Genomic DNA, 25,729 nt, shown 5'->3' with positions numbered 1-25,729 from the left:
CTACAGGCCTGCGTAAATGAGGAGGAGCCAGAGGATGCATAAGTCTTGCACTCCACCAAAGGTGCTGCAGGAAACAATCCCCTGTGGCCTGGGTCTATGGCAGAGGAAATGCAGGATGGTGAACTCCATTCCATTTTTTTGTTCCTTGTCTTCTTTTCAAATGCAATGAATGTACATTGAAGGATGACCACACAGTCTGCTCTTAACTCTACAAGTGCCCCGATGAGCCATTCTTACTCCAGTAGGTGGTTCTAGCCAAATGGCACAGACTGGAAAATCCTCAGGCAGAAGTTCACTAGGAGCCTATCTCAAGAGATGCAGTAGAAGTCGGAGCTGCTTCCTTCCACCACGGATGAACAGAGAAGGAAACGCTGCAACACCCTGGGACATCTTATACGTTCTATAGTTAGTGTCTTCCCTCTCTCCTTTCCTCTGTTCTGGAAAGAGCCTAAATCCCATTAATACAACTTCAACTCTTCCCTGCCTGTATAAAACTAGGCAAGGGCTATTTGAGTTATTTAGGATCTCTTACACACCCCACTTTTTTTTTTTTTCTGCACATATTGTAGATAAAAGATCTTCCCTTTCTCCTCTTTATCTGGGACTCCCTCATCTCTACTCCTTATCAGTTATCAGCCCCTTAATAGTAAGGAATTTGGCTTGGATTTTAACATTGTGATTTAACTACTATAAATGCCGAACAGTTAAAACTAGTACAATTGCCAAATCTGTACTTGGTATGGAGCTTAACCCCATTGCAACATGCCAAACTTACAGCAGCTATAGCATACTCTGGGTTTGCCTATCCACATTACTGGTATAGCCAGGTGCACAACTGATACCTGCCGTAGGACACTGGAAAATGCCTAGTTCCTCATGGATCATGTTTTCATACCTGCTTTCTTTGCCCAGCAGCCACACTTACTCCAGGCACAGACCCAACAGCTTCCTGCTGGAAGATATTTTTGTGACAGGATAATTTTGAGGGGAGGGAGTGGGGAGGAAGAAAGGGGCAATAGAATTGTAATTAAGTTGCATTAATAAGGTGCAGCAAATAATTAAAATGAAAAAAAAAAACAGCATCTGTTTCGTTTGCTACACCTCCCAGGATGTTAAGCATCAAGCAGGGAAAGGAGTGCTTGTCTGCCATCCATGGCTTTCTTTGGCTGAAGCATTCCACAAGCTGTTGTAATTCTTTGTGTTGTCTAGTTTAAGATCACTTGGGATTCTTGAATAATGCTTTACAGAAGAGCCAAGCCAGAAGCCATGCTAGGGAAGGAAAGTGCAAGGAAGTGATTTAATAAAAACATTAAGTGCTAAAAGTCAAGGTTACAATGATGCACTTTTTCTTTGTACCTCTAGTTTTTATTAGCAGAAATATTTATCCTTTGTACTCTGACAAAACTTTCCTACTGTTCTGCTTGCACTAGACTCACACAATAACCCTATACCCTGTTAGGGCAGCGACTTGTAGTTCTTTGCGTCTCCAGCATGCCGTGAAATGAAGGAGCAATAGATTTTTCCACGAGGGGGTTCCTTTATCAGAGGCTAGGAGTGCCCTCTATTGGGGATAGGCAGCACTTGGGACTACAGCCAGTCAATATCAACTTGTACCTGTTTCTGAAAGGACATTTCTTAATGGAGGCTTAAAATGGAGACAGCTCTTACTGTTATTTATAGTGGCAAAATAAAGCCAGGGGTAGCTTGAACCCTGCCACAACACTCAGTTCAGCACAATGGTACAGCTCTGTCCTACAAGAGCTACCGGGTACCAGAAATCCACCAGCTCCCAGAGTCTGAGAGTTTAACCTGCTCAGCCAGTAATTTCCTCTTTGCCATGAGCTGCATTAGCATTACCTTCTCCTGAAAAGAAAGATAAAGATTACTGCCCTCTAACACAGCACAGGGATGAGACTTCAGCCCTGCTCAGTATCCAGGTTAGAGCTCGTGCTCCAGTCTCCATAGATCCATTGAAGAGACAGGTACTAAAGTTCCCCATCAAGTTCAGATGCAGAATTATTCCCACTTACACAAACTCATGAATCTGGTCCTTATCCTCCCCTGTCTTTCAGCCAGGAATCTAGAGATCCCACACCATCTAATGCATTTCAAAGGAGATTAATGTATGATAAGAATTTGCTACTCCCACTTACACTTGTGAAGGATGGAAATTCAGATGATCTAAGCCTGGCTCCCCTCTGATATTCTAGGATCCCACCCCCACCAGTAGGGCATTATACTGGAATCAGATACTCACACCCTCATAAGACAAGCCTTTTATTCAGTTAAACAGAACAGGATATTTTAAAAACATCTTCCCCACAATTGCATACTTAGAAGTCTGTCACTACATGATGGAATATTATCTTTAAATTAAAAACTGGTTTAACCAGCAAACAGAAGCCCTAAAAAAGTTTCCTCTGAAAAAACATTCTCTTAGCAGAAGACTAGTTCCCTAGTTCCTAACGCCAGTGAAGAGACCCTGAAAGGAAGATTCAGATCATCCTATGACCAAGAGCACTGAAGAGTCTCTCAACATCTGTCTAGGAGGATAATGAGCTGAGAGCAAAGAGGTTGGAGAAACGGAGCAGGGTTAATCAGATTTGAGTACTGTTAGAAATAGTTTCTCCAACTGTTGAAAATTCAACAGGAAAAAAAACCAACAGAATTAAACCTCAGAAGAGCTGGATTCTCCTTTCTACTTCCCCCTCTCAATGCATTCCTCCTGAATATCCTAGCTACTACAAAACACATTTGGTATAAAAATACTTCAACTTCATTCACACTTAGGAAGGAATCTATCAGCCCTAGTAGGATATCCTCTAAACTGCTAAATGAAGGGAACCAGGCAGAATGCTGAAAACAGCTCTTGATTTCAGTGCAGAAAAGGGATTTGTTTGAGAACTCAAGTATTTGGAAGATTACCTCTAGCAAAAACCTCACGTTGAAGGACAAAAAACTAACATGGCTTCTCTGGAGCAGTCCTACAGCAAGACAGAGCTAATCAGCAGCTCTTACTGGAAGTACTCCACATAGAAAGGAGTTTTAGGCCAAGCTATCCTGCAAATACGACTGTTCCAGTAACAAATGTTTTCTTTCTCTGCTGGATTAGGAGTGAATTATAGACACTTCTTCCTTTTTGCACATTGTGGTTCAGGCCATGAAAGTCCTCACACTTCCTCGGATGACTGCTCTGCAGATAGGACACAGCCTCAAGTTGAGGGCACATTCTCCACAAGCTACCAGGTGGCCACAGGGAACAAACACAACAGACACATCCCTGTCCATGCACACTTTGCACATCCTTTCTTCTCGCAAGCGTCGGAGCTGTTCTTCTGTGCTCAGTGGAGACTCCTCTTCACAAGAGAAAAAAAGAAAATCCCAAGGGTTAATATTTTAACAGCTCCAGAGAGCAGATCTTTGTTAAGAAATCAGAGCGACTGCTTATTTTTTCCCCCCCAAAGTGACAGCAAAAGTACTTTACTCAAGCAGATTTCACTTCAGCATTATCAGCTACAGCTGTTATGAACTCTAGCTTATCTACTTAATACTTGGCACACCTGTACATTATGGAATGCACAGGGACAGATGTCAGTATCATTGTACTCCAAAACAATTCCCTGATTAAAGAAAAGCCAAACTGCCTTAAGACGAGTTGGTATCACAAAGGAGCTCTAAATCCTGAGCAAGGTCTCTATATTCTGCCACTGTTCAGGCTACTGCACATTCTTTTTCAAGATTAAGAAAAAACACAACCATCACTGATACTGTTACTACAAAAGCTGTTCTGATTATGTCTGGGCATAATTCCCCCACCACTGTCACCCCAGTACACCTTTCTGTTGCACAGGCTGCATTTCTCCTCTTGAACTTGATGTTTCAGTCTCTTGCTGAACAGCATCTGTTTAACCGGGAAAGAAAGCATTAAACATATTCTTCTACACCCTCTTCAGACAGTACTGCTTAAAGAGCAGAAATACCCTTGTTTCAGTCAAGCAGTCTTTACAGACCTGTCAACCTCACACACAGCCTGGTCAGGGTGATGCTCCCTGATGCTTATGTCAGTATGTCCTCATAAGGAGGTTAACATCCCTATGCCTATCATCTTCTCAAAGCTTTTTCTCCCCACCCCCTCCAGAGGGTTGTGACACTGGAACAGGTTGCCCAAGGAAACCTCCTTGGATGCCCCATCCTTGGGGGCATTCAAGGCCAGGCTGGATGTGGCAATCTGGCCTGGTGGCTGGCAATCCTGTGCATAGGAGGGGGTTTGAAATTAGATCTTTGAGGTCCTTTTCAACCCAAGCCATTCAAATAAACTTCACTTATCAAGCAGACTTCATAAAACAGGTAACACAAAATAGAGAAACTGAGTAAAACGTATCATCTAAACTCAAGTGCATCTACTTCATGGGAAGGCACTGATGCAATCTTAAATAGACCTAAAACAGGCACTTATCCTAAAAGCCTTGCTACAGGCAACTGCCTTAGTCAGCTACACCTAGAGATGGTAATTTGTGCTCAACCCCCACATAACACACACCTGCTACACAGTTAAGGGCTGCAGAAAATATCAAAGATGTCTACACTACAACCTACTGGAGTCAGTTACTGTATCTGTATCAGCTACTCCAGCAATCAAAGACGTTCCAGGTTTCTTTAAAGTATCTTACTCTTCAGCCTCTCAAATAAAGGCAGCCTTTGGTATATGTCTACTCTTAATTCCAGCCTAGGAAGAGAGAAAGCAGACCCACAGAAGTGCTCAAGATGAAGTGAATAAGAGGTTGAACATCCACCAGCAAAGTAGGTGGGCAAATCAGTCAAGCATACCTCTGTTTTCCTCCTCACTGCTGCTCTCTTCCCATTCTGGCCGAAGCAGATCAGAAATCAGTTCAGACTCAGAAAGATAGGAAGTCCCAGTCAGTATGTATTTATTCTCTATCAGGCTAGTAACCCAGGCAGGGTTAAAGCCCATCTCCAGAACATTCTGTGCTACAGAAAACTGATCCAGAGAAAGGAGAGACTGCAAATTCCAGTTCCTTAAAAGATCTGTAAAGCAGTAAACAAACTCTTCACAAAAAAAGTATGCTACTCTCTGAAGCCATTATACATAAAATGGCATTAACTTCAAAAGATTAAAGTTATCTATCTGGATAGATCAACATCAAGATTTACAGTTTCTACTACCAACCATAGCTCAAAAAAACAAAAGCAACTGCATAAGATCCAGGAGAATAACTTCAGATGTATCATTCTCCAGAATCAGTGAATAAAGTCTCACTTCTTTTTTGACCCCAGTCCAACAGCCAAAGTCTCAAAACTGTTTTGATGAAGATCAAGTAAAATCTCCCAACTGACACTTCTTCTAGCTCGGTCTAGATCAAGCATCATCAGTAAAAGCTGAAATGCAGAACTCTGCTGGCAGTTCACATGAAGGCTTAAATCTTTAAGCTCACCTATCAGACAGGATCTTCAAGTGAACGAGAAAATCAGTTTTTCCCACAGTGACAGGAGCCAAGTTTAACCTACTTAAGTTTCCAGTAGCAAATGATGACAATAGATCCCTAAGACTAATGCTTTCATAAACAGCAGGGACCTTCTAGCTGTACTCTGGCCTGCTTAAAATACTGTACTCTAAAAGATTTAGACAGAAACATCACAAAACACACAAATAAAACAAGTCAAATGAGTCATTACCCAGACTAGCTAAACACAATTGGTCTTAAACAGGCTAGGAGGTCTCATAAGAACAAGTACTTCTTGTGCTAGAGACCATTTCCCAAGAATAATGAGGAATTGCTTCTAGAATATCCAAACATAAAACACAACTCATAATACACAAGCAAGAGTGGGGTAGAAACAGCTACATTTAAACAAAATACAGCACTAACCTTGGTAAGCAGAGGGCTCTTGTCCCATCTGATCCCTGGAATCCCTCTGAAAACACCACAAGAAAAATGTGCTTAGAACTTCCCCTGACAACAAACTCTCATTCACTACACACAAAATAGGACTCACTGGAGGTGAAGTGCTGGCAAAGGACTCTTGAACACTGTTAACAAATTCTCTCCCCATTGATCGCAACAAAAATTCACACCTATAAGCAGAAAGGTTTCAATATATCAGTACAGAACCTCTTAAGAGTAGGTAAGAAGGTACTAATGTTAAGCTTAGAAGCAAACAGTGCCATCAGTTTATGAGCCATTACCAGCACATCTGTTACTCTCAGCTGGTAGTAACACTGCCTTACAAAACAGAAGAGTAACTGAGTTGAGCACACACACACATCTTTTGGTTTTGCTACAAGGGACACATGTAAGCCAAGACATTTACCTTGGATACCATTTGGCATGTTCCCTCCAAGGATCATCTCCAAATGCCCAGTTCCTCATACCTGCATCACAGTAAAAACACCTCACCACATCACCTTGGCCTGTAAAAGACATTACAAGACAATTTATCAACTGACACACCCTATACCCTCTCCTAGCTCTAATCAGAACCCGGGGAGGCTCAGCACTAATTACAGGCTACAGAACAGAGGAGCACATGACAGCTTATCAGCATCACACAAGTTGTTTAGAGGCACAAAGTCAGAAGACAGAACTCCCAGAGCTGCAGCTGGCTGATTCCAGAACTGGGTCACAAGGTAACAAGCAGCATGCATGGGAGCACCACAGTTCATCTGTGCACTAACCTTCCAGCTTGCCAGGATTTAGAGTACAGCTGTAATTATACCTACAAACATTATTCCCTTACCATGATCTGCCATATGCCATCATCTGGTATGGTCATCTTTACCAAGTATTTAGAGAAAAGGCGATACAATTCTACTTCAGCAACGAGAGCATGAGACATTTTGGGATACACGGTCCCTCCCTCCTCACACAAGAAAGTGTTTTAGTCCATACACACTTCCATGTCTATTACTACTGTGCAAATATGAAACCAATACATTCCTTTACCATATGGAAGAGATGTTTCTAACAGAAGTATCACTATATTAGACAGCAAATAAGGATATTCCCACCCTCCCCCTCCCATACTGAATTACAGTCAATCATCAAGGTAATAAGATAAGACAAGACTTACTAATGGACTCAACAGTATCCAAACCAGATACCAGCACAGAAGTGAATTCTGCCCAAGTGGTAAGACAGCATGCACAGAAGGATGTAGTTTGTAACTATACCAGATGTACTTGCAAGTAACTGTGCAAGCAAGAACATTAATCCACAGTGGCATCTTCAAAAGCTAACTTGAACAAGAGCTGAGAAAATGCAGCAATTTCTAAAGTAGTGCTTGAGCTAGGAAGAAAGCTGCAAATTCACTAAGCTTTCTTTGATGTCGAGGTAGCTACAAGCTGGTATAAGAATATATACGCTGATTTACATGTATTCATACCATCAGAACAGGGCCAGAAGAGCTTTACCACCAGAAAGTTAACAAATACTTCAGCATGGAGTCACAAGCAGCTCTTAAAACAACAACACCAACAACTCTTTTAATTTACTGCAGGCTCAGAATGAGTCTGAACCAAGGTAGAGTTGAAAGTACCTTTGCAACACATTTGCACTATGAAGATACAACAGTAAAACATAAATACAGCTGATCCTGCTTCACATGGGACCACACTTATCTATCAGAGCCCTCAAACACATTTTTCTCTGTGCATTTGTTTGACCTACAACGTGAATATAACATTCACACTACATGTTTAAAAAGCAATCTCAAATACTGTTTACAGACCTTGCAATTACTTCATTATTTGCATTTCAGAATGGTCCAGCTAAGCAGAACTTGCATCAAGCAGGTTCAGCTCCTCTCCCTTTCTAGCTCTCGTTAAGTAGTGACAGTTTTTCCAACATTAGGTATTGCAAATCAAAGTCCAGCTGTGGATTCCCCATACAGGAACTTCATAAATGTAGTTAAACAGCATTACACAAACAGAAAGAAGACACTTTGCTGGGTACTCTTACCTGTGTAGAAGAACCCTGCTCTAGCCAGTTCCTCGGGCCGAATCTCAGTATATTGTGGCCAGTTCTGAAATGTTGATAGTCTCATCTCCTCTGATGCCATTTCTGGGTATTCTGGTTGGTTGGGCAGGGCTGTCTCCTCACTGTCTATTCTCTGCAAGAGGCTGAGGATCTGCCCATCTACACTGTCAAACACTCCCTGCAGAGATCCCTGCTGGTTCCAAACAGCTCCACGGTAAATGAATTTACAGAAAGGGAAGAACTTCAGGTGCTCCACTATAGGACAATCACCAGGCTCCCAGTCCTTCAGGATGCCACCACAGCTGAAGCACTGTACTTGATCACCCGGACCCACAAAAAAAAAGCCAGCCTTGGCCAAATCCCAAGCAGACACTGGTGAGCTGCGTGGCCACTGTGAGAAAGTCCTCAGCCTCCTTCTTTCATCTCTCATGCTGGAATTAAACAGCTGGAAGCAAGTAGTCCTGAGATGAGTCCCCTCTGCTGGTGCTGTGTCTGCCATGTCCTCGCTCTGAAAGAGAATGAGAATCCAGAGCAGTCAGCTGGATTCCTGGTGTCAGGCTGAACTCACCCTGCGTTATTTGTTCTACATCCCCACAGCTCATCCCCATGTGTATTCTGGAATGTTCATGGACTTTACACAGCTGAGCTTGTTTTAGAATTGCAGCTCAGTCAGAGGTGCTTCTGGACTTTGCTGCTCAAGTTGTGCTGAATAATTGTGAGTCTGAAGGGAAGAGTCTCACCCTTTATGACCCCCTCAGAGCACATTTCAAGCACTAGCAAGCCTCACAACAGAACTATGAAAAGAAAAAGGTGGAGTTACATTAACACTACACAGGAGAAATAAGTTGCTTTTTGGTTTGTTTTTTTTTTAAGCACAATAAGGAAGGGAAGAAAAGTATTTTGTTATAGAAAAACATTGTGCTGTCTCTACTTCAGAAATTTTTGATTTTTTGCAAAACACAGAGATAACTGATAACAAAACTCCCTAAACTGAAACTTCACATAGATTTAACACAAGAGAATGCTCTCCTATTAAATAGTGCTTATCTTTACTCCATAACAGACTTTGAAAGCAACATCACAGTTAACAGAAACAATACTCTCTAATAAAAGCAGTAAAAAAGTTATTAAGGAGCAACACAACAAGAAAAGGGCCTCACCTACCTGAAGCAAACCACAAATCACAACCAACAGCAGCTTCTCCCAACCCCACAAGCTTATACTCAGCAGCAAGCAAACCTTCCACAACAACAATAGAAACCCTTACAAGATGTAAGTGCCCCCACCTGCCACAGAGGCTAGTTTAAATGCTTGATTTTCCCCTGATTGGTTGGCCTTGTTTTGCAATTTGCTATTGGCTAAGTGGCCCAAACTGCATATCTGTAAGTGTGAGCCACCAGGGAAAGATATGGAGTTGGTATGGTTAAAACCCCATGAAACAGAATGCACCTTGGCACTTGTGAAGACATAGAGGTGAATCACTAAATGTACATACAAATAGCAGTAACAGCAGAGTGCATGGCACCGGGCACTGTTCAATGACTCCACAGTGGGATGGATCTATTACACACTTCAAGTACAAATACATTCAGTGTGCTCATGATTTTGCAGAAGTTAAATCCACTTTCTAATAAGCAATTAAGTACTTGCTCGAAGGCTTGACAGACACTGTGCTTCAGTTTCCTTGTCCCTAAAATAAGGACCACTATATTTCCTAGTTCAGAAACATGGTCTAAGGATTAATTAGTCTGATGCTGATGTCTATTAAAACCCCTTTGGAATCTGTAATGGAGTCTTTAAGCAGACAAATATTACCTCTATGGCAAATGTATAGACATCTTAATACAGCTTCTTTCTTTTAACTAAAGGAGATGAAACGTTTAAAAATCACATAGGTGTTAATGAAAACCCCTTGAGCAGTAGGGGGCAGTACTTAGATACAAAAGTTACAGAACTGGAACACGTGGAACTGGTTCTCTTTAATTTGTCCGTAATGAATTTACATGTAATTGCACATTCTCTCCTGCTCCACGTGTCCTGTTCTTGAAGAATACACTGTCAAAATGTAAAGTACAGAATGTACCAAATCCCTCTGACAAAGGTTGTGTGAGGGCTCTATTAATGGGTTGTTGCAAATCACCTGTCCACAGGTAAGAATCATTACCTGTTTCCAGGAGGTATTTTACAAGCTATGAGCTGGCCTTCTACTGCTTCTAACCAACCTTCTTCTAAATGTGACCTCGGGAAGTGTTGGCAACATGGGAGGCTCCTCAATCTGCCTTCTTCATGACCACACCTGGGTGTTAGCAGTCCGAAGGCAGAAGAGTCAGGGAAGCTGTTACAGTAGGCTTAAAAAATCTGACTGTGGCACATGGAAGGTGGTACTGATGCACTGCAGTGTTGTGGTAGAGGTGTAATGAGTTGCTTAGCCTTTGTGACTACATTGCTTCTAGGGAAAGACCATGGGGTGATGGTGACTGGAGACACAGTTCCATGTTTGCTTTGCTCCAAGGGCGTATTCAATAATGTGTTGTATGCTACTAATATTTATCTTTGCTAGTATCAGGCTGATTTGGAATGAAAGTAATCAGTAAATGCAAGGGTTAAAGTATAGCTGGAGACAGCATGACAAATGTTCTTAAAGTTACCAGGAAGAAGCAACTCACATTTTCTTAATGCAAAAGTAAATTCTATATATAAATATTCACATAACCCACAAACATGGATGTAGGCATATACATACACCTGACATACTTTGTCTTTTAATCTAAAATAATAGGTAGAGTCTAACAGCTTTAGTTCACTGTACCTTGGGATGTTGAAACACAGTACTCACATGCTGCCTACATATATTCATGGCTAAGATGATTCATAGTCATACAGTTTCTATATCAAGCCTAGTGAACATATACAGTCACATACCCTTCAAAGCAGTGCTCAGAAGCATCCAGGTCTATCCTTTTCTTCCTTCCTTCTTACAGATGTTCCACTCTCATGCCATGCTGTTTGCTTTTTCACACTCGTTACTGAAGCAATGTCCTTAAATGGCCTTTCTGGTGCATGCAGGGATTCTTGGGAGCACAGATTTACCTACTTTACACATTATACATATGGAGGATCTCATTCTGATCCATGTTTTTTTTTTTCTCTTCCATCTCAGATGTGCTTATATCGTGTGTATCTGGCAACTGTAAGTGGTACATTCACATCATGAAACCTACACAAAAAGTACGTTTGAAGGCAACGGAGACACCAAACTAAATCACTGCAGAACTAAATCACTGCAGGCATTTTGACAGTCACAAGGAAACAAACACACACAAAACAGGCTTTTGGCCAAATTAAGGACATCCCCGTCCTATAAACAGTTGCGGGGTGACCTCATAGCAGCCTTTCAATACCTGAAGGGAACTTACACCCAGGAGGGGAGGAAACTCTTGGAAAGGGCTGACAATAGCAGGACACGGGGAAATGGTTTGAAGTTAAAAGAGGGAAGATTTAGGTTGGATGTTAGGGGGAAGTTCTTCACTAGGAGAGTGGTTAGGCCCTGGAACAGGCTGCCCAGGGAGGTTGTGGATGCCCCGTCCTTGGAGGTGTTCAAGGCCAGGTTGGACGGGGCCCTGGGCAACCTGATGTAGTAAAGGTGTATGTTTGGTGGCCCTGCCAGGCAGGGGGGTTGGAACTACATGATCCTTGAGGTCCCTTCCAACCCGACTCATTCTGTGTGACTGTGATTCTGTAATACCGACATGGAGCCCATCCCGCCTCTCCCTCCCGCCCCACCACTTTGCGCATGCGCCACAGGTGCGGCCCCGCTCCGCGCGCCTTCCCCGCTCTCCCGGCGTGCCCCGCGCTCAGGCCCTGACGTCACCTCAGCCGGCCGCCCGCCGCCATTGGAGTTGGCGGTTCGGGCTCCGTCCCTCACATCGGCCCGGCCCGGAGGCATGTGAAGGGACGGGGCTGGCAGGGCACGGCGAGACACGAGACTCGGTGCCGGCCTATCGTCCCCCGGATCCCCCTTGAGGAGAAGCCGAGCTGCGCCGTGCGGGCCCCTTTCCCCTCCCCCTCGGCCCATTCCCTTCCCCGGCCCTGTGCACTGAGGCGCCGCCGCCTCCCTCCCGGCCTGTCTGCTGAACCACGGCGGCCCTGTACATGAATTATGTCTGCCACAAGCGTTGACCCTCAGGTAAGTGGTGCTGGGCCGGGGCTGGCCCTGCTGATCTGGGCGAGTTCAGGCCTGGATCGCTCTCAGTACCTTCGCCTGAGGGCACAGCGAGCTGCTATGGCCGTGTGGGGTGTTTATGGGGCTGGATGGGCCTTGAAAGCTGCTCCTCGAGAGCTCAGACAGCTCCCATTGCCTTACAGCTGTTTCCTATGAGATCCCCCCCATCCCTCCCCATGAGATGTGTGTCGATGTGAACGTTTTCCTAACATCAGTTTCTTTGTTTCCCTTCTTTCTGTTTGTTTGTGTTGGTTTTTTTTTCCTGCACCCGATCGTGTGCTGTGGATTTTCCAGAGACCGAAAGGACAGGATAATAAAGGTGAGTATCACGCTGAGATCTTGCTGTTGAAGCAGCCCCTGCAGGAGATGAGCTCTGCAGGTACCTGTGGGTTTAGCAGCCCCTGTGGGCAACGTGTGGAACAAAGGAAGTTGTGCTTTGTTTCAGAGATGTATAAACTGTTATTTACACGGTCTTGAGTTCATCCCACTTATTGCTATGGAGTTTACAGTGGGAAGAAATGTGAGATCATGCCCAGCGTGCTTATAGTCTCCTCATTTCCTTTGGAATAACAAAAAACTATGAGGGTATCTGTTCAGTGTATGAGTATTTGTACGTAGTTTGCATAGTCGTTTCCTGCTATACAAATACAGTTCCATGACTGTACTGCTGTTGGCTCTACAGTTACGATCTGTGAGAAATGAGCCTATGAACTTAATTATATTTATTTAAAATTCCTTAAATAATTAACTGCTTGAGATAATAAACTTTTTATGTCAATATCCGTGCTCCATCTGATTTCTGATTTCAGCAAATCATTCAAGAAACCGATTCTATGATCACTATGTCATTGTATAAATGTTCAGCTTTAGAGACTAGCAGTATCTTCTACTCAAATGCTTTCCCATTTATCATAACCTGCCTTAAAAATCTCTGCTCACAAGAAGTTTGGCCCTGTTTTCAATATTGGTGTACTCTTTTTTGCTTCCATTAACAATCTTTCCAGAGTTACAAGTTCCCAAACTTCCATGCTAAACACTTAAGTCTTGTGTGGCTTTACTTCACCTGTTTGATGGAACAGTAGCTAAATTTTCTCCTCACGTAATGTGGTGTTTGAGCTTCTTTCCTTAGCATTTAAAGTGACACATGAAATCATTTGGTGTAACCCAATACATTTTGCTTTTGTATAGCATTAAGTAATGGGTAAGTAGGCATTTGGGTGAGAGAAATATCTCTCTTACAGGCTTTAAAGATTGAAATTTGGATTAAAAATGGCAGAATATCGATGCACATAGCAGTCATTGTTTATAATTAAATGTAAGCCCACCTGATCTTCCTGTAGCTAACTTAACTTAGGCAATAAACACCACATGCTGGGAGAGCTGTGAATTAGTTTCTGAGAGTTCTAATTATGGACCCAAACATCTGATGTTTCCTAATTTATTGCTTATACAGAACTCCTGTATTTTTTGGCTCAGAGATGATTCACAGAGGTTGTGTATTCACTCGTTTGTAGGAAAGCTTGATTTTTAAACACAAACTCAGTTCTGTAAGCAGTTATACAAAGTAAAATCAGGGGACAAAAGTGATCTGTATGGCTTTAAGATGCTTCATGCTGTGAAGAAGTGTGGCTTTACCTAAAGTGCCATAAAGTGGAACTCTACTGAAACACTCCTAAGCCGTATCATAATGTCTTGTAACTTTTTTTTTCGTAGTACAAAATGGTTCATTACATCAAAAGGATACAGTTCACGACAACGATTTTGAGCCTTACCTTTCTGGGCAGTCAAATCAGGTTGGTGTGTTTTTCACTTTATTTTCTTTATCTTAAGCATGCTTTTGGCACCCAGCTCCATAGGATTGTGTTGTGGAAGCAAATTCCTTATAGGCATGGAAAAAGAAATGAGTAGCGTATTGTGTTACTTAATAATACAACTAGCCTTGTGCTCCCAAAGCTAATATTACCCTGTGTATCCAGATAGCAACCAGTGAAAACTACATTAATGCTCCAAGTAGTGCCTACTGATTGCTCCTCATGTTGCAGGTTATTGATAGGGTTGGACTGTGACAACCTACTTGATCTTGCAGTTCTTTGATAGATGAGTTGCACGTGGGAGTCTGGAGTTGCTGATTTTGGGGTCTCACAGTTCATCTTTTCAGTAATCCTAGGGGTTAATATTGTTGAAATTTGGATATTGCTTTTAAGAAGAAATGGCAGATGTCCCGCTTGCTTTTCTCACTTCAACAAATATTGCTCTTCCATCCTCTGAAATATCTCAGGTCTGAAAAACATACTGTTTTAAAGGTAACGAACACCCTGTAATGCAAATTCTGAATAAAACAGTTCATTATACTGTACGTTAAGTGACCATCCAGGACTTAAATACCACTGTAGTCATAAAAATCTTCTAACTGAAGTAGTTTCTGACTTAACTTTCAATCTTTTTAAAGTGAATGAAATGTTTAGAAACTTTAAAGCCTTGGCAGAGGTTCATCTATTATTTGTTTTAAAAGTGCAGTTCAGCCTGAAGCTGATAGATGCCACTGTCAGTGTTGGTGACGTTGCTGAACTTGCTGGCAAGAAGAACCTCTGTGTGCTTAAAAGAAAGATGTAGGTACCTACATACATGAAAGCATAACTCCATTGACTCTTTGCTGCTGCTGCAACAAGAAGTTGGTGTGCTGCAAGAGATAACTCTGTAGGTGATCTTAATAGTTCTAATTGGAAAGTGACAGTAGCATTAAATAGGACTCTGATTTTATAATACTTGGAGAAATGATTCCTTCCCTAATTTATACAATGGTTGTTTAAAAAGAAATAACTAGGAAATGGTCAAGGATAAATCTGTTGAAATGAATGTGACTGCTGCTGTGGTGAAGGATCTCGACAGGGTTTCTCTTACATGCTCTGGCATAGTGCCAGTCAAATAGATTGAATGCTTTGTAAAGATGCTTGCTGAAACTTCACAGACAGCGGCTACAGGGGGTGAGTCTCAATAATTGCCTGGAGTCCTTTAGCAGAAGTATTGCAGAACAAAACACCTTTCTCTGTATTACTTCTTGGTCTTAACAAAATGTTTATCTGTGGAATATACAAAAATAAGTATCTCAGGCTGTTCTCCCCTCCTTTTTGCCAGTGCTTGTTTTTATGTTTTTCCTATGTTAAGCTTAAGAAATAATGCATTGGCATTAATCTTGATTTGGAGTCTCTCAGAAAGAAAAAAACATGTTTTCCTGTACTATATATAGATTCTTTTGGCTTGGAAAGCTTAGAAAATTTCATCCATTTTAAAGGATCTTCTCATAGGGAAATAGATAGTACACATCTTGTTGGTGATAGAATTTGTGTGTGAAGGCAGTGTGAGCATTGGCAGCAGTGATGTTTTTTGAGTCAGTGACATTGAATTTAGGCTGCTGAAATCTCAGTAGTGGTTGTGCTGGTGAGTGCAAGTCCTGGTGGTATTTTATGGTGTCATTCTTTATGTGGAAAGGATATTAATTTTAATGCTATGGAAGGGAATAAACTGAAAGACAGGTAATAAAAATGACTGTAACTTATCAATTGGATGTTAATGTTCATCTTCAGCAGGGAGTCATTTTACTTCGTTTTCTGAATAAGCTAAGAAACAATCTTATGCTTGGAAAAATGACTGAAGTTCCAGTGCAGTTTTAGTGGCTTTGCAGGGAATATTTGTTCAGGATTGGGATCTTGCAGTTTGGAAGGGATCTTTAGTTCCTCTTCTGAAAATCAGCTTTCTCTGTAAGTAAGGAAAGGGTAACTGCTGTTCAACTTATTAGCAGGAGATGCTGACCTTCCTTCCTCCTTGCTTGTAATTACATTTACAGTATCTTTACGAATGTCTCCAATATCTAGATTTGATGGTTATTTAAAGAATAAAAAAAATCTCATAATATTCTATATTTATTGTTTGGCATTATTGAATGCAAGAAACACATTTGAATGTTTCAAAATAATGTGTCAGCAGAAGATTGAAGGGGAAGAAAAAGCTTCTCAGCCTGGTCTGAAAAACAGCTGAGAGGGAGTAAGGGAGTTAAAATTAGATTTTCAGAGAGGAATTTCTTGGTTTATGGCAGGTCAGTCTTTTATTTCATAGAGTGAAAAAGAAGTTCTGTTTGGAAGGACAGATGCAGATGCTCTTGAACATAATGAGGTCTGTGTTCATACCACTGTTTGCTGTCATATTAAAGCAATTTCATCTACAACCTTCTGGTAGTTAAGATATACTAAGATAGTTAAGATACAAAACAGGTTGTTATAAATGTTCCTTGAAATATTTTGGAGTGTTATTAGAAGTCACAAAAGACTCTATACTTACATAACTAAGTTTGTTACAGACTCAAAATCTCAAGTATTAACATCATTGTGAACCAGTAATACTGGAGCATACTGTGAATGTCCAGATAGGACCAAAATACACCAAGTTGTTCTCGGAATGTGAAGTAGGATTTGTAATTAGAAGTTAATTACCTTATCCCTATTGTTCTTTTCTGTTTGGTGATTGTATGGTTCTGTGTAGCGCTGTGGCTTTTTGTATACAAAGTTTGCTATATCTGAAGTTACTTTTTTTCTTTAACAGAACAGTAGCTATCCATCAATGACTGATCCTTATTTGTCAAGTTATTATCCACCATCTATTGGGTTTCCCTACTCTCTCAGTGAAGCGCCATGGTCTACAGGAGGAGATCCTCCTATCCCATATCTCACCACCTATGGACAGCTCAGTAATGGAGATCATCATTTTATGCACGATGCTGTTTTTGGACAGCCTGGGGGTCTGGGAAATAATATCTATCAACACCGGTTTAACTTTTTCCCTGAAAATCCTGCCTTCTCAGCTTGGGGAACAAGTGGATCTCAAGGACAGCAGACTCAAAGTTCAGCATATGGGAGCAGTTACAGCTATCCACCTAGTTCACTGGGAGGTACCATCGTGGATGGACAAACAGGATTTCACAATGATACATTAAATAAAGCTCCTGGAATGAACAGTATTGAACAGGGAATGGTTGGACTTAAGATTGGTGGCGATGTTACAACTTCGGCTGTGAAAACAGTAGGTTCTGTTGTTAACAGTGCTGGGATGACAGGTGCCCTCTCTGGTAATGGTGGATCAAATGTAAACTTGCCAGTATCTAAACCAACTTCTTGGGCTGCTATAGCTAGCAAACCTGCAAAACCACAGCCTAAAATGAAAACAAAAACTGGACCTGTGATTGGAGGAGCGTTGCCGCCTCCTCCTATAAAGCATAATATGGACATAGGTACTTGGGACAATAAGGGTCCTGTGGCGAAAGTTCCTGCTCCCCAGCAGATACCTTCTCCTCAGTCTGTTCCACAGCCACAGCAACAAATTGTTCAGCCTGTTCCAGCTCAGCCTCCTCCATTGACTCAACCACAGTATCAGAGCCCTCAGCAGCCGCCCCAAAATCGCTGGATTGCTCCTCGCAACAGAAATGCAGCTTTTGGCCAAAGTGGAGGAACTGGGAATGACAGCAATTCAGCTGGCAGTACCCAGCCTAACCCTGTTCCAAGTGGTGAGTCCCATCCTGTTCTTGAAAAACTGAAAGCTGCTCACAGCTATAATCCTAAAGATTTTGAATGGAACCTTAAAAATGGACGCGTGTTCATAATAAAGAGCTATTCTGAGGATGATATTCATCGTTCCATTAAGTATTCTATTTGGTGTAGTACGGAGCATGGCAACAAACGCCTGGACAGTGCTTTTCGGTCCATGAATAGTAAGGGCCCGGTCTACTTACTGTTCAGTGTCAATGGCAGCGGACACTTCTGTGGAGTCGCAGAGATGAAATCACCTGTGGACTATGGCACCAGTGCAGGTGTCTGGTCTCAGGACAAGTGGAAGGGGAAATTTGATGTCAAGTGGATCTTTGTGAAGGATGTGCCCAACAACCAGCTCCGACACATCAGGCTGGAGAACAATGACAACAAACCTGTTACAAACTCCCGTGACACACAGGAGGTGCCCTTAGAAAAAGCAAAACAAGTGCTTAAAATTATTGCTACTTACAAGCACACGACCTCCATCTTTGATGACTTTTCTCATTATGAAAAGCGCCAGGAAGAGGAGGAGGTGGTGCGGAAGGTAAACTTATTAAAAAATTTATTTTATACACAGATATGGGGAAAATGAAATGTGAAGGCTGCTATAATGGAGAAAATGTAAGTAGGAATTAAACAACGTTTTTAATACATCTCAACTGATGCTTATTTATGTGACGTAATCTCATAGCGAATATATTTCAAAGCAAAAGCTTAAGCACTGATGCAGGTAAAGGAGGTTATGTCCAGGTTTTTCTAGTATCTTAAAGTAATTAATAGATTAGAAACAGGTTTCTATTTGTTGCCCCATAAGAGTTTGGCTTCATAAATATGAGGTATTTAAGCACTGTTTGACTGGAACTTGTCTATCAAAATTGATACCTGTGTTGGCATTTGAAATTTGCGTGTTACCTTTAAGAGCAGGAAGAGTGATCCTACTTGTTCAGTTCAATCTTATATAAAGAAAAGACTTCTATGAAAAGACTTATATTTTGCTGGAATATGGAATAGTGCTAGGAAGATTGTTTCTGCTGCTGAATCCCCATGTATGTTATTACTTGGGTAAATAAAGGCAAATGGTTCTCAGGTCTAGTATGTTTATTAATTCTTGAAAAGGCTTGAGTGAGGATGTGTGAGAAACTGGGGCAGTAACTGGGAAAGCACAATAAATGTTTTATATACCCATGGCTCCAAGAGTCATCTGTCCCATGACCTCAGTTTCAAGAATACCTTTCTCTAGTTAGGCAGCCTGGAAGTCATGTACTGACAGAACACTAGGGGTTGGGGTGGATCATTATCACTTCGATGACACTTAAAAGTTGCTTTATCAATAGTGTTTCATACACATAGCATTTTAAATAAAGCTTTTATTGAGCAGGCTGGTTTAGTGCAGCTCACACCTGCTTTTAGATGTTTTTAAAGCAAGTCTTGGTGATGGTGAGTTGCTGTTTCAATAGCTTTACTGGCATTTAAGAATTAAGATAAAATTGCTTTAACTTATTTCCTTAGAATGTGCCCTTAAATTGTGAGAGAAAAGATCAGTGTCTTAAGAAACTTCCAGCTTAACTTTTTCTAACCATCTGACATGACATATGTAGCATACTTCAACACAGCAGGGATGGCAAGTTTTTGTTCTGTACTCTCTGCAGGGTTTCACAAACCAAAACCTTAAAGTCATTATCTCAACATTTCATTCGTTCAGTATATGACTGGCAATTCAATATTTAATGCAACCTTTATCTTGAGGAAAGCTGATTTCATGTGTGGGATGGAGTCTTAAATTATCACAGAATGAGTAGAGTTGGAAGATCACCTGGTTTCAACCCCATGTCCCATGGCAGGGACACCTCCCACTAGATCACACTCAAAGTCCTGTCCAGCTTGACCACGAGCACTTATGATGGAGCATCTGCAGCTTCTCTGGGCAGCTTGTTCCAGTGCCCCACCACTCTCAAAGTAAACAATTTCTTTTCCCATACATAATACAAATGTACCCTCTTTTATTTAAGAAAGCAGCTACCCTCTGCCCTGTCCCCATGTTCTCTGACCAAGAGTCCCTCGCCAGCTTTCCTGTATTCTCCTCTAGATATTGGCCTTCTTCAGGCTGAACAGCCCCAGCTCTCAGCCTGTCTTCCTAGGAGAGGTGCCCCAGCTCTCTGATCATCTCTGTGTCCCTCCTTTGGATCTGCTCTGACAGGTCCATGTCTCTTGTACTGGGGACTTCACAGCTGAACACAGTGCTGCATGTGGAGTGTCATGAGGGTAGAATAAAGGGGGAGAATGACATCCTTCAATCTGCTGTGCAGAGTTCTCTATAGGAAGTCAACAAGTCGAATTCTTACAGTCTAGGAAGGAAATTGGTTTTGTTTTTCATGCTGAGTCTCCCTGTGACTTGTTAGCAAGGCTGCAGGGGAGAATAATGTGTGTGAGGAGTGGGAGTGCTGGGGAAGCTGAACCAGTTGGTGTGTATTTGCATCAAGTAGTGAAAGCGATCGGCATCCAGCCCTCCTGAACTGCTATCTCAGTTGCCTGAGGAGGTTCAGATGGCAGCTTACTGAACGCTGAGCTTCCTTTGCTTTGAAGTAGTTCAATGTACTGATGTTCCTATTGAGCTGACCCCACTTTGTGTTATTTTCATATACGTAGCTATTTTGCACTTTCAGTTCAAGCATTAATGTGATCTGCTTGCTTAGGTCACCGCTTCCATAGCAGGATTGGCTTTTCAAAGCGGCAATGTCTTTTTTTGCCTCATTTAAAGCTGAGGTTCTCGCTTATGCGATGCGTGCAGAAAACAAAGTTTGGAGTTGATCATCTCTTAGATTCACCTGGATGGGTTAGAAGATTAGGGTGGTAGTGCTGGAGAAATAAAGCAGATCAACAGTGAGGGTGTGGAAAGAAAGGCACTGCTCATTGGGATGCCTTCTATAGAATTGTCTGGAAAGTTAATTTCTCTTCCCACTCTTGTATAAATGAGTGCAAGAAGTCTATCTGATTACCGAAGGGGTTTCTTTGCAGGATACGTACAATTCAACTTACTGCTGTGAAGCTCCTGCTATTGCAGCATCCTTAGTGTGTCCAAATTAACTTTCCTATGACAATTTGTCATGAATATTGCTGGTTAAGGTAACTTAAATGACTTTTTGAATGGTTATCTGCATACGTAGGATGCAGGAAATCAATGCTGGATTTCAGGTTGGTGTGGTTGTTGTTTTTAATGCACTGTACTCTGTTTAGCAGTAAGATTTCTTGTTACAGATCGTGCCTCATTTTCATCGCTGTCATGATTACAAAAGGCTGGCATTCTTTAGATATTACTCATGGAGAGCTTGAATGCTTTTATTTCATTTATGCACCTGTTTAGTAGGGGAAAGAATGATGTCATATAATCTATTAGATGCAAGCCACTAGCATTCTATTTTTTTTAACATTGACATCTTTCTAGTCAGTGTTTCCATAACTAATGCTTGATTTCTTCATGCTGACATACAAGTCCAGCTTCTGATGTGCCATAGCTACAAACTTTTTTTGGCCTAATGTAATGATCCAGACCTGGGAGAGGAGGAAGCCAAAGAACAAGTGCCATGAAATTTCTCCTGCCTACTGCTTGTTTTTAGTTCCAAAAGCTGCTGCAGCATGAATGTGCCTGCAGAGAGCTAATTCTCTGATCAGCTCTTAAAACATGAAGTTGCAATGAATGTGAGAGAATCTCTTAAAAAGAAAAATAAGGGCTTGTAAAGTGAAGAAACTTATTGCAGGTTTTTGTGTTTTCATTTGCAACTTGTGGTAGGACAGGAGGAGAGTCCTGCTCCTTGGTGCCATTGAAACTGCAGAGGAGTTGCATCTCAGAAAGCTCTTGAATCAACAAGATCGCTTCTTCTTTTCAGCAAATATATATTGTAGGGTGTTAGTGATATTCAGCCATTCCCATAGCACCAGTAAGCCATGTCCCCAAATACCACAGCTACGTTTACACTCTTTGCAAGAGGAGTCAACCAGGCAGCTTCTGTTTGCCATGGATCCTTTCAATAGTGATGCTGTTTAGCAGTGGTCAATGGCTCATTTTGTGATCAGTGTTCACAAGATTCAGTAAAGAAGCAGTTTGAGCCTGAAATGCTGGGCTGATACATTTGACTTAATAGAACTAGTGTTTTCAATTTCATCTTAAGTGCGAAATACTTCATAATCTATTTCCAGTTGTTATGAAATAAGACTATCAGCCTTGAAATGCAGCTCCTGTTCAAGACTGTGCTGCCGTTGCAGTAGCTGGGGTAATCCAGAAAGCAGAATGTTATAGATCTCTACTCTTAACTGGGAACGATGGTCTTCCATCCCTTCCTTACTGTGACCTTCACATGCCATCAGCTTGGTGTGTCTGTGCAGGTATTTACCCAGCTGATCCATTTGAAGATGTACGTTAGTATTAAGTTCATAGCAAGTCATTGGTTTATCAGGTACTTTAAAACGTAGCAGCGTTGTTTTTTCTTATAGCAAAGCATGTAATTGTTGTCTGGGATCACATCAGTGCTGTAATGCTTCTAAAAATGCTTTTTTGCTCATTCGTTTGACTAAAATCTTTAACTCTTTTTTAACTCTTTTCTCTTTACAGGAACGTCAGAATCGAAACAAACAATAAGGATATACATATACAGTTTGATATATATATACTAGAACTGATATTAAATTCGACTGAGAAACAAAATTGAAGTATTCTGGTGCTGTATCCTGGCATCAGGACCAACTAAAGCTTTCAGCTCCAATATATCTTCTCGTGCAGGGGAAATTAAGTTGTTGCATCTTTGTAGTTTATTTTTGCCCAAGTGGATCTGCGTTAATTTGTATCTTTTTTTCTATGTAAAATTCTGTAGAAATCATTAATAAAGGTGTGTCTCTTTTTTTATTTTTTATTTTAAGTTGGTCAACAGTTATATTAACCTAATGTGGGATCCATACATGAGCATACTAAAATGTCAGTGCTTCCCAAAGACTTCATTTTGGCACTAATTCTGTTCCTAGCCAGTTAATGGAGATCATGGTAAATACACGACCAACCTTCCTTTATCCTCCTCCCAGTCCCCCATTTCTTCACGGCAAACTTAGGAAACCACGCATTGATCTTTTTTTCCTTTCTGCTATCTAAAAGTCTCTTGAAGACAGAACCGCGCTTCAGAGTTGAGAGAGATGGAAACGATGGGGTTTGGGATCGGTTTGTGCAGCTGCCGTGCCTCTTTATGTGTAGTTTCACACATCTAAAATTGCTGATGCTCCATCATTGGGGTGTTTTTTTCTTCCCCCCTTGTCTGGTATTAAATCAAATTGTCAGTAGAATTGTTTGGAGAATATTCCCCTTCCACGTTCTGTTAAGCAGTGCTTCAGTGTGCGTTTGTTATACCATATCCTGCCGGGGGTGAGCGCAATGCTTTCTCTCAGCCATAATTCTGCTTTCTGGGTTTGTTTGTTTTTTTGTAGCTTGATAATGAAATAATAACGTGATGCTATCAACGTTGCAGGGGTTTTGGACGATGTGTTTAAACCTGTTTCAGCTTCAGGTGTTATTAGTTAATTGCAGATCATTTTTAATCCTCCCTCCATTACTCCCCCTCCTTCCCCCAGATCCCAACGCCATTTAAAGGTTTTATACCAATAATGCTGAGCTTTAACGTAGGAACTAATAGTATGGATAATATGATGGATTATGCCTCAGATGTTGAAAATTGACAGTGTGTATGTCTTAATTTCTTTCTGTTGGATGAGTCAAACAAACCAACCGACCTGTTTTAAAGAGAAACGAATTTGCTCTCATGTTTTTTGTGGAGTGAGGGGACTGTCCGAGAACCGACCTGTCACCAACTGGAGTTCCAATGAAGCATGGAAATGGTGCTCATGTCCGCTGCTCTAGCACACTGAATCTGCACGTGTTTATTGTAGAGGATCTTTTACTATATTAGAAAGCAAGTATCTTCTGAATACTATTTACTCCAAAAGGACCTCCAATTTAAATAAAGTTTAATCTGTATCATTTAGACTTGTATTTAGAACATATAACTGTCTCTGGACTGTTACTGCCTGTAAGGAGTAATGGACAGCATCAGATTAACTTTTTCCTCTAGGAGAATACAAGCCTTAATAAACAATGCATATTTAGCAAGCTCGATGTCATTTTCATTCTTTACCTTGCTATCATTTATGTTCCTATGTTACAATCTTTCCATTGTAAGTTCAGGAATCTCATTTAACTTGAGGTGTGCTGGTTGTTGCAGGTTGGCTGTTGGCACGCTTGGTGTTTGCTGAGAGGTTTCACAGGACGCTGCTGATGGTGCTTGGTGCTTCCATCCAAGGAGGTTTGCACACACGATGGTTGTCATTCATGCTATAGATTAAACTTGGGGTTTGCCCTACAGCCTTCAGTGCTGCAGACGTGGGGCAATGGGAGGAGGGAAGAACCTTCCAAAGAGGGATGAAGCGCTTCAAACTGTTCCTTTTCCAACTGTGTTTTGCCACTCTTTATTTTTGCAATTTGACTTCTATTGTTTTTAATGGGTTTTTTAAAGCAATGCTGCATTTTACAACATGCAGAGGATGCGCTGTCAGCTTCTGCTGCTCGAGGCAGGAGGTTTCCAGCTGGGGAGTGTAGAGTTGAGACGAGTTCAGCTTCTTTCTGGCCCTAAAGAGAAAACAACGACTGTGATATGTTTTCTTAACTTAGATCTGGAAAGTTTATTTGCTGTGATTTAATTGGAGACAGTAATAAACCTGAGAGAGAGACAGCTGTTATGTCCACGTGTGTTAAGGAAAGTGACTGCATCTCAACCTGTTCTTTGGCTTTATGAGCAGCAGTTCCTAACTTCAGCATGGGGAGGTTCCCCTTACAGGGACTGCAGCATTTTGTGGCCATGTTGTATGGCAACAGCTGAATTAAAGCAGGGAGGAAGCATTCCACAATGGGAAAATGATCCCTCTTACTGTTGCTATGTGCAGTGCTGGGAGGTCTGCAGTGCAGGCTGGTAGTCAGAATCAACTGTCTTTCCAGCTTTAAAGCGACATAACTTTGTGTGTGTGTGCAAATGGCAGCTGTGAGGTGGGGAAAGCATTTGTCTGGTGTCTGTCCTACAGCAACACCATAGGTTTTAATTATTCTTTCTCTAAACCAAGTGGTATTTCCAATGGAACTTGCCTTTGTGCTTGATGTCGGTGCACTGCAGAACGCAGGTGGTGCAAAGAGCCTGGCTTTGCTCTCCCCTTTTTCCTAACTGCTGATGTATTCAGGTTCTGCCCTAACACTGTTTCCATGTGCCTCGGTTACTCTGACTTCATGTGGTTGAACGTCCAGTTTCACTTGGAAGAAGGTGAGTTATCAGCACCACAAAGATACTCATTGAAGTTAAACACTCCCAGCTCCTCATAGAGCTGATCTGCCTCTTAGGGACCGCTTCATTTTGCTGCGTGTGGGCGGATTTCTGCCATCTGTCTGTTTATAAGCGATATTCAAGGAATTATTTTTACCTGGGAAGTTGCCATGACAGCAGACAGTTGGTAAAGTTCTCACCAAACACGTTTCTGCTCCATCAGTAGGACACGGTGTTTGCAGTGGCTTCATTGATGAGGGCAGTGTGAAAGAGGAGTGCAAGTGCTATGGGGTGGGTAAGAAAGCACTGCTACCACAGGTCTATGGGAGTGCTGTGTGTGAAGGTTGCAGGCTGTAGATCTTAAGATGTTGGGTTCTTTTCCATCTGTGACCTGATATGGAGCAGGGAAGTGAGGGAAGCTGCCAGTAGGGCCTCCCTTAATGGATGTTGTTGGGGTATGAGATACTGAAGGGATCGTGGTGGTGGTTGGATGCACTGTAGGAATCCAAAGCATCCAAATGATGCTTTCTAAAAAGGCCAATTCTGATCTGAAATAGGGCTGGTGGGAGGGGTGATTCAGGACAAGGACCT

The 25,729-nt window shown here is 41.8% G+C and overlaps 3 protein-coding genes across 8 annotated transcripts in view; 2 read left to right on the top strand and 1 right to left on the bottom strand.

The window, feature by feature from the left end:
• The window catches only part of NKAIN4 (sodium/potassium transporting ATPase interacting 4), a 43,566-nt gene extending 42,239 nt beyond the window's left edge, over positions 1 to 1,327 (top strand). For 3 of the 4 annotated variants that reach the window (XM_015881607.2, XM_015881604.2, XM_015881606.2), the window contains one exon: positions 7 to 1,327. In XM_015881607.2, coding sequence (XP_015737093.1) covers positions 7 to 20 — 14 coding nt within the window. In that variant the 3' untranslated portion in view covers positions 21 to 1,327. The remainder of the gene's footprint in view (positions 1 to 6) is intronic. The other variant, XR_001559115.2, reaches the window with a different exon arrangement.
• BIRC7 (baculoviral IAP repeat containing 7) lies at positions 550 to 11,183 on the bottom strand. Of its 2 annotated transcripts, none has more exons than XM_032448530.1 (8): positions 10,917 to 11,183; positions 7,977 to 8,502; positions 6,331 to 6,430; positions 6,016 to 6,094; positions 5,889 to 5,934; positions 4,828 to 5,046; positions 3,836 to 3,901; positions 550 to 3,356 (listed from the first exon to the last, which is right to left on the bottom strand). In XM_032448530.1, exons 2-8 carry the CDS (start codon positions 8,491 to 8,493, stop codon positions 3,154 to 3,156), a joined length of 1,230 nt encoding a protein of 409 aa, XP_032304421.1. In that variant the 5' UTR covers positions 8,494 to 8,502; positions 10,917 to 11,183; the 3' UTR covers positions 550 to 3,153. The 2 variants fall into 2 exon arrangements, with proteins under 2 accessions (XP_032304421.1, XP_032304420.1); XM_032448529.1 differs by lacking the exon at positions 10,917 to 11,183 and adding an exon at positions 9,159 to 9,255.
• A 656-nt stretch (positions 11,184 to 11,839) lies between these two features.
• YTHDF1 (YTH N6-methyladenosine RNA binding protein 1) lies at positions 11,840 to 23,940 on the top strand. Of its 2 annotated transcripts, none has more exons than XM_015881603.2 (5): positions 11,840 to 12,180; positions 12,511 to 12,535; positions 13,930 to 14,009; positions 16,813 to 18,339; positions 22,402 to 23,940. In XM_015881603.2, exons 1-5 carry the CDS (start codon positions 12,154 to 12,156, stop codon positions 22,426 to 22,428), a joined length of 1,686 nt encoding a protein of 561 aa, XP_015737089.1. In that variant the 5' UTR covers positions 11,840 to 12,153; the 3' UTR covers positions 22,429 to 23,940. The 2 variants fall into 2 exon arrangements, with proteins under 2 accessions (XP_015737089.1, XP_015737087.1); XM_015881601.2 differs by having other exon boundaries at positions 16,813 to 18,416; positions 22,402 to 22,510.
• The last annotated feature ends 1,789 nt before the right edge of the window (positions 23,941 to 25,729 follow it).

This window comes from Coturnix japonica, chromosome 20 (genome assembly GCF_001577835.2).
Source record: "Coturnix japonica isolate 7356 chromosome 20, Coturnix japonica 2.1, whole genome shotgun sequence".
NCBI lineage: Eukaryota > Metazoa > Chordata > Aves > Galliformes > Phasianidae > Coturnix > Coturnix japonica.
This window is presented reverse-complemented; position numbering and strand designations above follow the sequence as displayed.